Raw genomic sequence first — 17,243 nt, 5'->3', positions numbered from 1 at the left:
TTAATAGTTGTATCAAATGTAAAGCATTAAAAAAAATAAAGTAACCAAGAATCTATGAAGCTCTTCAACTTTAGCAACTGTTGTACCTATTGTTCTCGAAATTTCAATAGGTTACGTAGGTATTGAAACACGGTAGGAAAGATCCCTGCTTATTACCATATTTCTCAGAGTCTCTTTGGACTATTCTACGAATTGAGCTGAAAGCTACCCTTGGCCAAGTTTTTTTTTTTACTTAGCATATTGTTGTAATGAAATGGGGAGACTTCTCTCCTTGCTGTGAATTGAAATCCCTAGGTCGCAGAGAAAACCCTAGTACTGCTTACTGACAGAGCTCTAAACAGTGATGTCATGACCAGAGAAGACCCCCTCATTTTAACAAATAATTTCACCAAAGAGTCCTTCAGGACTCTTAGGTGAAGAAAGGCAGTAAGAAATCAGGATGGTAAACTATCTGATTATGAATGAGTTCATGCCTTCAGCTGGAAGGCAATAAGGTCTTCTTCTGGCTATTTAAATTTGTGATATCTACACTGTGTGCCTTCCCAGCCCGTAAGTATGCTTCCCCGCCGCAAGAAAAATTTCCCGTCTGCCAGGTCCAATATTTTAAAAATGTTACACGGGGTGCTACAGACAGCTTCAGTATCTTCAACATGGGTTATTATGTAGGGCAAACAACTTCAGGTTATTTGGCTTTTTTTCTGTTTAATAGGAGGAAGAATTTTAATTAAAAAAATCTTTAAGATTCAGGGAGCCTTCTCTACTAGAAAACTTAGAATATTCGTCAGTGAGACTGAGGTGATAGATACATCATTAATGCCATCTCCCCAAGGTGACCCGCCAAAGTGGAAGGTTATCTGAAGGCAGAGAAGATACCCTGGAGGCATCAGCATCAGGCAGCACGCCTGACTAGTCACTGGAAATAGTGCAACTTAATACCATAAAAATAAGCTGAGCACTTATTAGACACATTCCAGACTGAACGGAAAGGTAAAGTAACTGAAAACCTAAGATTAAAAACTGCTTGAAAGGTACTGGGATATGATATTCTAGTAATGTAAAGGTTTTCTTGTTCCTACTGCTTCGTTTTTGAAAGAGCCAGATTCTAATTTTTGTTCTTTCAGCTCAGTCAGCATTGTAAGATGACCTTCTACCTGACACCACTGTTTTGAAACAAACTGATAAACAGACTGCATTCAATTTTGTACCAATCTAACAGAATCTATTTTCTCATTTAGCCAAGATTGAGGCAGTGCACTTAGCTGATGATTACTATTAGCTGGGGATTATTTGTAAGGAGAATCTGGTGAACTGTACTGCTTAGGGCCTCTCTTCAAGGGCCTGGGTCAAGATGAATAGGCACGATATGGTTTGCTCTCTAAATGGACCTGAAAATCCCTGATGCCTTTCCTCCTTTCCTGGTTAGTCTGTCCATCCTTTGATGAAGAGAACCATGGAGGAGAGACTCTATGGTAGGAAAGGCGTGAAGAAAAAAAATCATTTTGAAAATCCAAATTGATTGTTACAAGTTCACCGTAGGGTCAGTTCTCAAACAGTCAACCACTGCAGGCAGGCAGGCTATCCCTCAGTCCTGCCACTAAAGTGGGGAGTGAGAAAGCTGGGAATAGAGAATTTTAACTATCAACAGGTCTTTTAAACACCCCTTGGGATTACCCAGGGCACTGACAATTTGAGAACAGAACCATGGTTTTTGATTTCTACTGGTTACTGGCTGGAGAACTTGCTCCTTATCCCTGGATCCTTGCAGATTTCTTATCTGTTAGCTATGTGTGTGCTGGAAGAAAAAGGGAAGCTAGAAGAACATTAAATTGTCTTGGCTGAAATAGAACACAGATGTTAATCCTCTATTTGCTTTGAACCATAAAAAACTCAGAAACAAAAAACAGAAGTAAATAGTTTCTTGTGGGGTTTTAAAGTATTAAGAGTGTATGTATAACTTGAGAGGTGAGATAGGGAGGGGTGGGTAGTACAATGGGGGCAAAGCTAAGATTATTACTACTTTCCCCTATTTGGAATGTGACTTAATTAAGGAGTTTAAACTGTTCTGCATTTTGTATATATCACATCCTGAATATTAAGCACGACGACGACTGTGCTAGGTGGCACAAATACATGTCCTTTACACACATGAAATTAGGAGATTTGAAATCAATATGCAAACGATGCACACTGACAATCCCCAACTTTTTAATACCAAATTCTGGTAAATTGTAGATTTATTTTCATGTTCTTTAACCATGACTTAAACACATGTATTCAAAAATTCTTCATTTACGAGAGACAGGATTCAACAAAAAGGAAACCAAAAAAAAGAACAAACAAAAATTTGGAGCTGATTTCTCTTCCTTTCTAGATGTTTCCTTAGTCATTCACTAAAGACCCTTTACATTAGAAACTTCTAATGTGTAGACAGCAGTAATCCAAAACAGGGGACATGTTTTCTAAAATAGGAAAATAGGAAAAAGTGTCTGACTTTTACAATGTGTATGCCACACATATCTGTTCAAAGTAATATAATTAAGATGATTTCCATGCTCCTCAAATGCCTGGGAGGTCAAAACAGATAAAACAGCATGGGGCAAATGTGGTTTAATGAGGTTTTTCTACCTGTAGATACAGCTGACTGTAGAACATTAGGTAACAGGTTGGAGAGAATGGGGGAGAGAGAGGGGCTACTTTGTTTCTAGTGTTAAAATTGTCTTCCAAAGTTCCTTAAATTCAGTTCAGAAATTTCTGCACCTTAACTCCACTTACCCAACAAAACACCCTATCACTGACACTTCTCTGTTAATTTTCTACTAGTATTTCAAACTTGTTTGTAAGCTCCCATGAATGACTGAATCCTCAGAGATTATTGCTGGAATCACTGCCCTGCACAGGGGATGGTGACCTGAGGGGTCTAGTGAGGCAACTCTCTCTTCAGGGCAAGAAGTGGGAGTAGGGAATGGCAGGGATTCATAGACCGCAAGCAGAACGCCTGGCAACAGGACTGGGCTGTGGAAACCAAGAACCAACGCAGAACTTTCAGAGTCAGAAACACTAACTATGAAATTAATGCCTTATCAAAAATAACAACTGGAGCAGGTTCCACCTAGGTAAAGGGAGTGAGTAAACCCTCAATCTAAATTCTGCAAAGCCTGAAGAATCTATATGCAAAGCCTGCGGTCAGACTGTCAAGACATAATCAACATGAACAGTCATTTCCTCAGACCATTCCTCCACTCCTTCCTTTCCCTAGCCTCTTAGGAAAGGGCAGAAGGGAAATCACTGCCTTTTACCATGTGTGGCATTAAACTTTTCAGTCACATGAAGTGGAACAGCAATCTGAAGTCAAAGTAATACATCATTACCTAAACACCTGGAAAAATGTTAAAACAAGATGTGACATATTTACATGATTTTGTAAGTGCAAACTTGTCACAAATTCACAAAGTCTTGCTTGACTTGTACTATACAAGGTGCTCTTTCTCTAAAATGTAAGATCTGTACTCTGTGTTCCTGATTAAGCAACACTTGTCTCTTAAGACAACTGAAACTGAAACCTAGTTTATTTCTATGATTCCAAAAGAATGGCAAAAACCACATCTGTCAACCCTTCCCCATTCCTGTCTCCTTTACAGAGAGCTCTCCTTCTGATCTCATTACCGAACAACAAGGCAGGAGACACAGAGTTTGGAGGGGCCAATGCAATCGTCGTGGCAGAAGGCTCCGCAGCCCTTGCACATGATCATGGCTTTCAACCGGCAGTAACACTTGGAAGGTGTGTCCTCTACGCTGCTCTCCTCAGGGAAGGCCTGAACAGGAATGGTCTGGCCGCGGCTGCCGGCATTCACGGCCTGGCTGGCAGGGATGGCTGTGACAGTCACTGAAAAGGACATGACATCACCAACACTGCTAGACACCTGACTACAGTCGGGCATCCCCGGGACAGAGGAGTTACGGTCCATGTCTGATGAGGTGGAGACGTTGATCATGCCTCTGTAGCTTGGCCCGATCTGTGTGGGGCTCCCGTACAGCTTTGGGGTTTGCAGTGGTGGGAGGAGGAGAGATTGATGGGTAGGACTGTCTGCAGGCAGAGGAAGAGATGTAGAATTGAAAAGCTCTGGGCTGCTCCGCATGGTCTTACCTCTCACTGCATGAGCCATCTGCTTCTGTGCTGCCTGAATAAAATCTCTGGCTAGGGTCTTCTCGTCAAAGGTTTGGCCTCGAGTGAACAGGTAATTCTCCTTACTTAAAGGGGTTTGCTCAGGCACTGGTGTCTCTGCCTTCACATTCTTTTTAGCTGAACAGTCACTGGTGGACAGGGTTTCTCTACTGTGGGGTCCTGAACTTGCATCACACTTGCCAGAACTCTGAGAAGCCTGTGGCTCCTCCTTTACCAGGACAGATTCTTGCTCATCACCAGTACTTTCCTCGTCAGTATCATCTTCCTTCCCGCTGCTACTATCTCCTGCTGCATTTTTACAGTCTGTGTATCCCATTTTCAAGGCCTCAGTGGGGCTACTCAGACAAAATCGGTCTTCGGGGTTCACAGAATGGGTCCTCCTAAAGCTCTCTGAACCCCGGCCATAGGTGGAAATATTAAGTAAGTAGTGACCTGCCATCGCAGGCTTGGATGTCCTTCTGCCAGCAAAACCCAGCATGAACCTCTGGCTTGTGGAAATGTCCTCTAACGGGAAACCTGAGTGAGTCAAGTTGAACTGTGAGGGCTGCACAAATGAGAGAATGTTCTGCCTCCGAACCCTCTGGCTGAGAGTCTGAAGAATCTGATCTTGGGTGGCCTTACTGAGTCCTTCTTGGTACTGGTGTGTGTCAATGCCAGAGTCCCTTAGATCCTTACCTGAAAAGAGCTGCAGGGGTCTTGGAACCTGGGGGAGCTGCTTACTTTGCAAAGTTTTACCCAGGTGCTGTGCAGCTGGATGGGACTGTCTCTCATGAACTTCCTCTCTGGTGCTGTTCTCTGTCACGCTGGTACCTACGAGTGCTCCTACTCCCTTCTCCTCTTTTGTAGTGAGTGGAACAGTTTTCATTTCAACTTTGGTAAGAGGTTTAGGCAGAATTTGCTCCATTGGAACATCTTTGCCCTGCAGCAGCTGAGTTACCAAAGGATTATTAGCAGGGATACTAGAGCTTGGCCTTGAAATGGGTCCATTCATATGTGAAGAAGTTCCCGGAGTTTTAAGGCTAGAGGCTGCCGGCAAAGTGCTCAAGGATGGAGCTGATCCGGTAGGCGCTGTGGTTACACTGACCTGGGGCACAGGGAGCTTCTCTAAAGTGGCTGTTGTTAACAGAGATGTTAAAGGGGAGGTGGTTGTATCCACTGAGGCGCTAGCACTTATCTCTGCTGAGGCCGGAGGATTTGGGGCAGTCTTACTAGAACCTGCTTTAGGCTCCATTGCGCCAGTGGCTGCAAAATGAACAGGCGAGGCACCCATGATCAGAGCAGGATCTGCTGGAGCTGGAGGTGCTTTCTCCTGCCTACCATTACTGGGCCCTTGGGGCTGGCTGAGAGAGGCCACCATGCCTGTTGCCCTGGGGGGATTTAGTTTTTCATTACTTAATTTTCCTAAAGCTGGCGGGAGTGCATGAATGTGGGCTGGGGAGGGGACACCTGCGCATGCTCCACCGAAGGCAGATGTGGGAGGCACTGAGGGGGTTTGCTGTAGTTGTGCTCCAGGGCCACTATGAGGCTGTGGCTGGCCTGCGGTCCGGGTCTCAGACTGGGGCTGAGTGTCTGGCCCAGCGGGTAAAAGCTCTCTCGTACCTCCCCTGCTTCCAGTTCCTGCCAGTTCCAGTGTGGGGCCCTTGCCGGGCTCACTGACTCTGTCTGAGTCAGGATCCCCTCCTCTAGCAGTTCTCCTTTCACCCCCCTCCCCTGGACCCTGTCCACCGCCTGGGCCAGGTCCTGGAATGGTCCCTCCAACTGAGGCGGCAGCAGCGGCTGCGGCGGCGGCGGCGGCGGCGGCCCTCTGTGCTTTGACAAGCTGGGCTTTTGCTTTGATGTCTGCAAGGGTTCTGGCTCCTGTTCTGTTAGGACTAGTGATGGAGATTGGAAAACGAGCCCTGGGAGAGACCTGCGATGTAGGAAACGGCATGGGAGAGATTCTGGAGACCGGGATCTGAAAGAATTAAGGGAAAAAAAAAAACAACAGAGCTTAGCTTTCTTTTATAAGAGTAACAAAACTTAATTAACACAAATTCTGAGAATAGGGTGAACACTATCACAAGGACGGAAGGCCTGTGACTAAGAGACCAATCCATGGAGACAGCCACACGGGTCCGTCTCTAGGGTCTTTTCACCCCCTCTTCTGGTGCCAAAGACTCTCCTCTGTTGACATTCACTCCCACCCAGTCACAAAGCTCTTTTCTCAACACAATTCTGTCTTAATGTCACTACTACTCACAACAGCTGATCATTTAAGATACAGACCTTTCTATGATATCTGTATTTTAAAATATGCGTAAAAGCAAGAAAAAAGAAACAGAAAAAATAAAGTAGCACACTATTGTTGCTGTTTAGTCATGAAGTCATGTCCATCTCTTTGCAACCCCATGGACTGCAGCCCACCAGGCTCCTCTGTCCATGGGATTTCCCAGGCAAGAATACTGGAGTAGGTTGCCATTTTCTTCTCCAGGGGGGTCTTCCCAATCCCGGGATCAAAAACCTGTGTCCCCTGCATTGGCAGGAGGATTCTTTACCACTGAGCCACCTGGGAAGCCTGTCTTTCATTTCTTGGCTTTACATGAGGTCCAGGGAAAATTTCTTGTTCTCTTTTACACACTCACACATGTACAGCTAAGCATACAGGCTGAATTATCTCAAATTACAGAGGCCTCTGGATAGCACCAGAAGAAAGACAATGTGTAACCCACCCCACCCACCCAAGAGGGAGTACATACATATTGTCTATACTGTGAACCGAAGTCATTCTCACCGCCTGCTGGCATTATATTTATTTGTGGAGCTTTAAAAAAATATATGTGCTCTAAGTCCTATCCCTAAAATTAAACATGAGAACTCCCAAAGAAAAAATGCATTTCTAAAAACCTTGTGAGGAGATTCTGAATGTTAGGTCTGAAACCACTGATTTTCATATCATAAAATATATTTAAAAAGACTCTGACTTCTGTTCAAAACAACACTTTGAAATCTATTGGAATGCATCAGAATGCACCAATCTTAAACCTTCTAATAGTTGGTAAAGTTAAAAACAGAAAATAATGGTTACAGATGTTCTAGGGCATTTAACTAAAAAAATTAAGTCACTGAGCCCAAAGATAATGCATCTTTCTGGAACTCCTTAATTGAGAATAATAAAGTCACTAAGGATTTTGCATTACTGGCAATACTCATTTCTGAAAAGGTCAGCAGTCCTGAAAAATTCTCTCTTATTCAGAAGTTAGACCTATGGGATTGTATAACACTTGTCATAAAGCCCACATATTTCTCATCTTGAGATATACTGACCCTCTATCTCAAAGTTTAATCTATTTTACATCCAACTGCACACAGTATTTTATAAGCTGCCCAGAGTAAAGTCGTTATTACCCCTTAGTAATACCATCTGGAACAGACAATTAATAGGGAGAAAAAACAGATGAAACTAGAAAATTAAAAACAAGAAAGTAAAAAGCACAGGTGTTTAGAGGAATCATATATAGGATTAGAAACAAACCATCTTACATCAGAATAACCTTGAGAATAACAACATATCCAGCACAATAAATATCTATCATAATGACTGAAAATCATCAATAACATGTTGATGAAATAAGGATAATCCTTCAAAGTGGTTAAAATAAAAATTCTTAATGCTTAAAAATAATTTCAGTCATTTATGTAATTAGTCCTATTACCTGTTTATGTAGAATAAATGACATGTAATACTTTTTTTTTTTTTTAAATTATGAAAACCACACAAGGTTTCTAGGCATTGATAACAATTCCAACAACTTACTGAGAAGCCCTCTCCTTGTATAGAAAAGGAATAAAGGAATTAGATTCTTTCTGTTATAACTGTATACTGAATGGAAAATATACAATGTATGCCTGAGTTTTCTCTCTCTCTCTGTAGAGATATATATATATATGTATATATTTTATATTATATATATGTAGGATAGATACATGTGCATATATAATTTCATACAATAAGACATTCATAATAAAATTCAAATTTTGTTTTTCTACTTAAGTTTTGTTTAAAAGATTTGTTCTAAATTACATTAAGCTTTGTCTCAGAAAGAGGGATTTGGATAAGGTCTAAGGTAAGAGAGTTATAATACTAAAGTCACTTCTGCTAGAAAGCTCTGAAATGAGGAAGGAGTTAAAAAAAAAAGGAAAAAAGTTAAGTAACATAAATTTGGTCGCAAAAGATTTAAGTTTTCATTGCAGAGCCTCTTTGGATTAGCAGAAAGATGTGGAAACAGAAATGATGGTTCCTATCCAGCGTCATTTATATAAAGTAAAACCTAAACTGTAACTCAGCTCTCAGGTCTAGAGATAAGAAGCTTAAAAGAAAGGCTTCTCATATTTTTAAAGAAGAATAGTAAGTGATTATTATAAAATGAAAATCTCCAGCAAAGCATGAGAATGTATGCTAATGGTAGAAAAATATCAAAAAAAGGAAAAGGAAAAAGGAGATTCCGGAGTGCTGAAACCACAAAATTTAAAATTAAGAACAGCATAGTATTAGTAAAAAGAAGCAAAATGGAGAGGAATCTTATAGTGCATGAAACAGGTCAAGTACTTCTAACGGAGTATTTCAAGGGTTATTTCCAGTAGGACTTCAGTTCACCTAAGTTAAATTTAAAACGGGAAAAAAGTATTTCTATTTGGCTTATTTTTTAACTTATATTCCAATGTGAATGAATAATATCCAGTGCCAGAGTTCATGCAGACACAATAATACTTATAAATACTATTAATAAAAAAATTAAATCAATAAATATGATTAATGAAGAATGAACTGAAAACTGATGCTAGGCACAAGACCAAGTACACACAAAGGTAGTGACACTGCTACAGAAATTTAAAAGATCTTGATACACAGCAATGTGTGGCTAAAGCACAAGGTAATCACATATCCAAAGCAGCAGAGCTTAGCAAGGCTATACCATCTTACAGTCCCTCAAGGACCAGTGGAGATTCATGGCAGCCACACACAGACAGAACTAAAAGGGAGTTCAGACCCTCAAAACATCAAATCAGTTATGGCAGCAAGAAAAGGGTCAAGGTACACTTAAACATCATGGCTCTTGATAAAAAGATACATGATCTCTTACATCAATGACCTCCTCCTGTTTACTATTATACTTACAGAATACATTCCATAATTGTCTTAAAATACAAGAGTAGCCAGCAGGGAGGGTGGGTGGAAGTGGATTACATTAGATTCTCAGATATTTGAATAAGTATTCAAATCCCAATAAAGATTTGTAAGGATGCACTTCTAAATGCCTGTTTCTTAATAATTTTACTCATATATGACCATGGTTACACACATATCAAATACATACCACTGCTTCCACATTAAGAAACATCACAAACACTTGAAATTTAGTAGGCAAAACCAAAAACTTGTTCAGACCATCTTTCTTCTTCAATTCTTCCTGCTTTCTTACCTTGAGAGGTGGTACTCTCCGCACCTGGAACCTGTCCCCTCTACTGAGAAAGGGCTGTGGGGAGACTTGAAATGGCTGCTGGTGCTGGCGATGCTCAGTGACACGCGGCCTTTTCTCCCAGCTTGTCGGGGCCTCTTCTTGGGTGAGAGATTTCCTCTTGAGGCTTTCTGGGCTGTGATCAGCCAGAGTTGATGGAGGCTCTTTCATAGTTGTCTCCTGGGGACCTGCTTCTACTGTGGGCTTCATTACTATTGTTTCTACCCCAGGACTCTTGGGTTTGCTCAGGGAAGTAACTAAAGCTTCCTGGCTTTCATTTTTATTATAATTTGAAGCTGTAGTGAGATGATTCTCTTTCTCAGATTCCTGTTCAGCAGAGGCAACTGGCTTTTGCTCCACAAGAGCCTCATCCTTCGGGCACTTGATGGGAGGAATGCTGCTAAGCTCATTTGTATTGGTAGCTGGGGAAAGAAGGGGCTCTGTGGAGTGTGGCTGCGTCTTATCTTGGCTTTCACGCTCTTCTTTTCTGACTGGTGATGGCATCTGCAGTACTTCCTCTTTAGATTCTAACTGGGGAATTACTGGGACTACACTGACAGGCGAGGCCTCTGAAGGAAGCGTCGATTTTGGTTGCTCAGCTGGGGTTTTCTTTACTTTGGGATCATTGGGTGAAGCTGTCAATTTCTTTGAATCTTCAAGACTCAGGCCAGAACTAAAGGGTGGAAGAAAAAAATACTGTAGTTGAGAAATCGCCTATGTTATTGAATATATTATGAGATAATGTATATGGCAATATCTGGAAGAACCTGTGATACTTAGTAATCTATATATTATCATCACTATTATTAATATTAGTGAAAGGTCTGGAGCTAGAGCACGTAGATTCAAATCCTGGCTCTGATACCTACTATCCATGTGATATTAAGTGAGTAGCCTCTTTGTCTCAGTTTCTTTAGCAGTGTTGTTGTTCAGTCGCTAAGTCATGTTTGTCTCTTCGCGACCCCATGGACTGCAGCATGTCAGGCTTTCCTGTCCTTCACTATCTCCCAGAGTTTGCTCAAATTCTTGTTCATTGAATTGGTCATACTATCCAACCACCTCATTTCTTTAATAGTACATTGAGGCTAATCACTTCACAGTGTTGCTAGGATGAGTAACTAATGCATGCAAAGTACTTAGAACAGTGTACCGAGGACATAATAAAACCTCAATGTAATGTTAATTATTATTATTATTACTTCTGCTTACAAAGGAGCTACATTGTCTAGAGGCACGCACCACAGACTTCCCACAGAGAAGTGAAAGAAGCCCAAGACCCATGTCCCCTAGGATTGTGGGTTTGGACTGTAATCAGCTTGGATAGCAAGGAGATCAAACCAGTCCATCCTAAAGGAAATCAGTCCTGAATATTCACTGGAAGGACTGATGCTGAAGCTGAAGCTCCAATACTTGGCCACCTAATGCGAAGAACTGACTCACTGGTAAAGCCCCTGATGATGGGAAAGACTGAAGGCACCTGGAGAAGGGGACAACAGAGGATGAGATGGTTGGATGGCATCACCGACTCAATGGACATGAGTTTGAGTAAGCTCCGGGAGTTGGTGATGGACAGGGAAGCCTGGTGTGCTGCAGTCCATGGGGCTGTAAAGAGTCAGACACGACTGAGCGACTGAACTCAACAGCTTTGTTCTGAAGTACCCGTAGAAAGGCTGGCCCAAGAAATCTAAGGAAACCAGAGGAGACAGTAGGAGAGCTGACTAATTTCCAGAGGTTGAAAATGAAAACTGAATTTTTGGAAAATCTGTTTAAATTTCACTCGGTATAGCTCTAAAATTCTGAGATTAAATGCCTCTGAGCTATCCTGGGAATGAAGGCCAAATAGGACTTCCTGGCTAACAGCTAGACTACCCTGGAGGGTTCACTACAGATTTCCCCTAATGTCTCAGAATACTGTACAAGTAAAAGTAAGATAGTCCTCTTTGGTGACTTCAAATAATCAGTCTTGTACCCCTGAGATGGAATGGCTAAGGACAGATTTGTACAGTAATCAAATGTAGTCCTCCCCAAAAAGCTGGTAGAAAGTAACAGCTAAAAACAGAAAGACCCAAGAATGGCTGTAACGCTTGGAATGAACAATATTTATAGAATAACTGCCACCTGTGATCATGGTCTAAATGTATTCACTTTGATTTCTGTAGAACAGCTCAAAGCTCACACCAAGAAGGTAAAAAAATCAGTGTACTGGGCTCTTCATTTCATTAAGAATCACTTCTGAAATGACCACAAAGGGGATAAGGACTGGGAGATAAGGAAAAGAGCCGTTTGTTCTCAAGCTGTGATTATGGAGTATCCTTAAAGGTTGCCATTAGGTATACATAAGGAAAGAAGAGAAACTAACAGACAATTAAGACTCTGGGTATTCAATTCTATTTCAAACAATACAGCTCCACTGTCATCTATTAAGTGTTCCCATTAAGTTTTTTTTTCCTGGGGGTGGGGGCAGATGCTTTGTGGCTTGTGGGATCTTAGATCCCCAATCAGGGCTTGAACTTGAGTCATCGCAGTAAAAGTGCTGAGTGCTAACCACTGGACTGCTAGGGAATTCCTCCCATTAAGATTCTGTTAAGGAAAAAACAAGACTCAGACTACAGTGCCTTGAGAAAAGGGTCTGTATCTTGATTGAGCTATGTGAATCTCCCAGAGTGTCTTTTAGAGAAGAAAGGCTGTTTAATTACATGTTGAATATTATGGCATGTATTATAGGATTCCTTAGTGATTCTGGATAAGTTATCCTATTGTGGGATAACTGCCTACAGTTAAAAAAAAAAAAAGTATAGAACTTCTGTATTCTTATATATTAAAAAGTTACTGGAAAAAAAGCCAATCTATCCAAAGAAAGGACTCTAATTCAAGAAAATAAAATCTTTTCTTTTTTTTAAGAAACCATACCATCTATAATGGCAATGTGTTAAGAGTTCAAGATTATGAGAAATCCAATTCTGTGTACCTAAGGATTATAAGAAGAAAAAATTTTCTTGGTAAAAAAATTTGAAGAAAATTGCAGACTAGATTTTCTGGGAAGGTAGTTAGATGAAGTAACACATGACATATATATAGGAATTAACAGATTTGGTTTACAAAACCTGTCTTGATATTACCTCTGACCATAGTAGCTTTCAAAGAATTGTTCTTTCCACGGCTCTACTTTTTTCTCCTTCTCAATCTCTTGTCGAATTCTCACCTGCATCTCCGGTGTAAACTCACCTACAATGTACCAGAAAAAAGAGATGTTCAATAGGAATGTGTTGTTTGCAGCTTTCCACTACTGGCAAATCATGATAGAGTCATGAAGGAGTAATATTATCATGTGAAAGTAACAGAAATCTCCCCAAATTCCTCACTGTAAGGGAGAACTCTGTAAGTGCCATAAGTTGAAACATACACACTTGCATCCCACCCCATGTAGTTTCCAGTACTCAGCTGAGTTTAAGTGGGCTTTTTCTCTGGATTTTCCTTGTATCACTCCCTTCCAAATACTCCCTATAGATTTTTTATAAACTTTTTTCCCCACTGGAAAAACGAGTCATATGCTTTTGGTAAACAATGACACTGAACATTTTATTATTTAAGTTTTATTTAATGTAGGAGACCTGGGTTTGATCCCTGGGTTGGGAAGATCCCCTCGAGAAAGAAAAGGCTACCCACTCCAGTATTCTGGCCTGGAGAATTCCATGGACTGTGTAGTCCGTGGGTCGCAGAGAGTCAGACACAAATGAACGACTTTCGCTTTCACTTTCTCTGAGACAACTTGTATTTTAGGCCTTTTAGCTTTAACAGCATAATGAACACCTATAGCCCTGCTTAAAAGACATTTTGAGGTTCCAGTGAAAAGGTAGAGAGCTATTTTTGGAGTTGTCAGTTTTCTAATTGTTCCAGAAACTGTATGAGTCTAGTGCCCTAGCAACAAGACACTCAATATGCCAAAGACTCAGCTGCTCTGAATATGCCATTTATTTTCATATACTACCAACCACATCTTAATCTTTCCCACTCCATCAGTAGAGAACAATGAATGTGCTTGGTAGGCCATCTTAAAACCTGTTCCTGAGACAGGCTGCTGCTAAGTCACTTCAGTCGTGCTGTTTCCTGGTAATTCTCTAATACCCAGGACATCAAAGAATAAGTGGAAAGAGTATATTTGAAGTATAAGACCTCTTAGGTCTTAGAAGTATAAGAAGAAGGGAAGGAAAAGTGTTAGAGGACATCTAATACTTATCATTGCTGCTGCTGCTAAGTCACTTCAGTCATGTCTGACTCTGTGCGACTCCATAGACGGCAGCCTACCAGGCTCCCCCGTGCCTGGGATTCTCCAGGCAAGAACACTGGAGTGGGCTGCCATTTCCTTCTCCAATGTATAAAAGTGAAAAGTGAAAGTGAAGTCACTCAGTCGTGTCCGACTCCTAGTGACCCCATGGACTGCAGCCTACCAGGCTCCTCTGTCCATGGGATTTTCCAGGCAAGAGTACTGGAGTGGGGTGCCATTGCCTTCTCCGAATACTTATCACAGTCTTGGGCATATGAGTGGAAGAAGAGGTATTTAGCCATCAGAATCCACCTAGAACTTCTGTTTTTTGGTTGTGTCTACTGGGCTTAATAGAAAGAGGGATAAATAATACTGAACTCTGTTCACATGTGTACAGTGTTCAAAGTTTTTGCTACTCATAAAATATGATAGCATGTATAGGTATAGCAGTGACTGCTCATATTAAAAAAAGTAACATAATAATAGAGGTAGCACTGTTTATAATATCTACTTTAAAAAGTTGGGGAGTAGGGAACATAAATCTAAATTATTCTTAAAAAAAAAAAAGTACTGGTAACAGATATGTTTTAAAGTGCTCAAGTGATTCTGACTCCTTCAGAAAAATGGGGTCTCTGTTCATGGAAATCGTCAAGAGAAAGGTCAAAAGTAATCAGTAAATGATCCCTTCTACACAGTTGTAGTGATCACTTCTATAACAACTATAATGAAAAATACAGATATTAATTAGCTGGTCAATTAGCTCCATCAGTGATCTGACAAAAAATGAGCAATGAATAGCATTCCCAGTGCTCCCCTTATAACTGTATTTATTTTAAAGCTTCTCACACTTGTTTTCACAAAGCTAATTCCTTGGCACAACCTCCCATAATTTTCAAGTGTATTTTGTATTCTATGTGTACTGACACAGTGACACACACAGTAGTTGAAATAAAAATTATACAGTCACATACTATAAAACTACAGTCATCAAAACAGTATGGTACTGGCACAAAAATAGAAACACAGATCAATAGAACAGGATAGAAAACCCAGAAATAAGCCCATGCTGTGCTATGCTTAGCTGCTTAGTCATGTACGACTCTTGTGACCCCACAGACTGTAGCCTGTCAGGCTCCTGTGTCCATGGGATTCTCCAGGCAAGAATATTGGAGTGGGTTGCCATTTCCTTTTCCAAAGCTCATGATGCTACTGCTAAGTCGCTTCAGTTGTGTCCGACTCTGTGCGACCCCAGAGACGACAGCCCACCAGGCTCCCCCGTCCCTTGGATTCTCCAGGCAAGAACACTGGAGTGGGTTGCCATTTCCTTCTCCAAAAGCTCATGCACCTATGATCAATTAATCTATGACAAAGAAAGCAAGATTCCACAATGTTGGAAAGACAGCCTCTTAAACAAATGGTGCTGGGAGAACTCGACAGTTACATGTTATATGTGGAACCCAAAAAGAAATGATATAAATGAACTTAGAAACAGATTCACAAACTTTGAGAACCAGCTTATGATTGCCAGGGGGAAGGGACAGTTAGGGACTTTGGGAAGGTCATGTACACTCTGCTATATTTAAAATGGATAACCAACAAGGACCTATTGTATAGCATACGGAACTCAATGTTTTGTGGCAGACTGTATGAGAGAGGAGTTTGGGGGAGAATGGATATGTGTATATGTATGGCTGAGTCCTTTCTCTGTTCAGCTGAAACTAACACAACATTGTTGATCAGCTATACCCCAAAACAAAATAAAAAGTTTAAAAAAAAAATAGTCAGTGGCTTTAATAATGGCTGAACATTAGAATCACTTGGGGAAAAAAATTAAACAAAAAACCCCCACTGAAACTCCACGCAAAACAAAAACTGAGAGTGAGGCCCAGATGTCAGTATAAAAAAAATACCACAAGTGAGTATAATGAGCAGTCAGGCTTAAGAACTGCTAATAGTGACTGATAATTACATGCTATGCAAACACAGTCAATTACTCTTTTTATGCTTTATAATTTACCCTCTGTAAAACCGTTAGATCAGAATTAGAAACATGGCAAACCAATGACCACAGTTAGTAATTCTTGGTTATAATTTGTATTTATTAAAGCACTCTAGCTGCCACTGAACTGTACACCTCAAATAGGTGAATTTTATAGTACATAAAACATTTCTCAATAAAATAGATTTTTTAAAAGTTCTTAGTAATTCTTTTTACTGTTAGTTTCATTGATATGGGGCAGTGAGAAAGAAGTTATCTCACTGTTTACCAAACCATGATTCATAATGCCATGAAATAACTCACTCTATATTCTGCTTTTTAAAATTTCAGCTGCCAGGCATGAAGCTAGAAATAATGAAACAGAATCTTTAGAAATAGGGCCTAAAAATCTGTATATTTTCAGCTTCCCAGGAAAGTTTAAACCCTTGAAGAAACATCTTGCTGAACTCCATCTGGAGCCAAACTTGGTTATGTGCTCTAGATAAAAGTCTAGCAATGTATTTCACTAGTTCTTCCCTATGAAATGTTCTGTCCTTTGCCTTCCCAAACTGGGCAAACACCTATTGAGGCTCAGAGCTGCCAATATGCCCTCCCCATGCATACACATTCTAGGAGACACATAAAGTTGAACAGTTACCTTCTGAAAGTCTTTCCTTCCAGCCTTGGGCTGCTGAAGTGAAGAACTCATTATTAAGGGCTGAGCCATTTAACTTCATCAGACCATCTGGACCAACCTGGGTCAAAGAATAAGCCACAGAAAGCTCAGGAAGAAAACCAAATGTTAACATGTGGAATTTGATGTTCCTGTCTTTTTTAGAAAAGATGTGTGTACATTAAATTTTACAGAAACAAGACTAAATCATACCATGCTGATTATGGATACTTCTATTTTATAATGTAATACTGTTTTGTTTTGTTTTTTTCTAAAAAATTTCTTTCCTGTTTATCTCTTTCTTCCTCTCAATTCTATTCCCTATTGATTAATTATACTTAAAGAATCTTCTGCAAATACATATATAAGAGGATTTTTCTAAAAGGTTCATTGTTTGTTTTCTAAAACTGTGACAAATTACACACTACTCTGAAACTTATTTTTCTTACATAATACAATGTCAAAGTGTCTCAACTGGCATAGTTTTAGTTCTACTATAATAGCTGCAGATTATTTCATTGTATGAACGTCCCTCAATTCATGTACCAATTTCCTAATCATAAACATACACTTTGTTTCCAGTGTCCTCCCATAATCAACAAAGCTGCAATAAGCATTCCAGTAAAGATGAATATACTAGTTCTTTTTAT

The 17,243-nt window shown here is 40.4% G+C and overlaps 1 protein-coding gene across 6 annotated transcripts in view; it reads right to left on the bottom strand.

The window, feature by feature from the left end:
- Positions 1-2,199: 2,199 nt before the first annotated feature.
- ASXL2 (ASXL transcriptional regulator 2) overlaps positions 2,200-17,243 on the bottom strand; it is a 109,742-nt gene continuing 94,698 nt past the window's right edge. For 5 of the 6 annotated variants that reach the window (XM_044926153.2, XM_044926152.2, XM_044926155.2 and 2 more), the window contains 4 exons: positions 16,579-16,675; positions 12,798-12,903; positions 9,643-10,351; positions 2,200-6,137 (listed from right to left, as the gene is read on the bottom strand). In XM_044926153.2, the coding sequence (XP_044782088.2) occupies positions 3,660-6,137; positions 9,643-10,351; positions 12,798-12,903; positions 16,579-16,675 (3,390 nt within the window). In that variant the 3' untranslated portion in view covers positions 2,200-3,659. The remainder of the gene's footprint in view (positions 6,138-9,642; positions 10,352-12,797; positions 12,904-16,578; positions 16,676-17,243) is intronic. The other variant, XM_044926156.2, reaches the window with a different exon arrangement.

This window comes from Bubalus bubalis, chromosome 12 (assembly GCF_019923935.1).
Source record: "Bubalus bubalis isolate 160015118507 breed Murrah chromosome 12, NDDB_SH_1, whole genome shotgun sequence".
Taxonomy (NCBI): Eukaryota; Metazoa; Chordata; class Mammalia; order Artiodactyla; family Bovidae; genus Bubalus; species Bubalus bubalis.
This window is presented reverse-complemented; position numbering and strand designations above follow the sequence as displayed.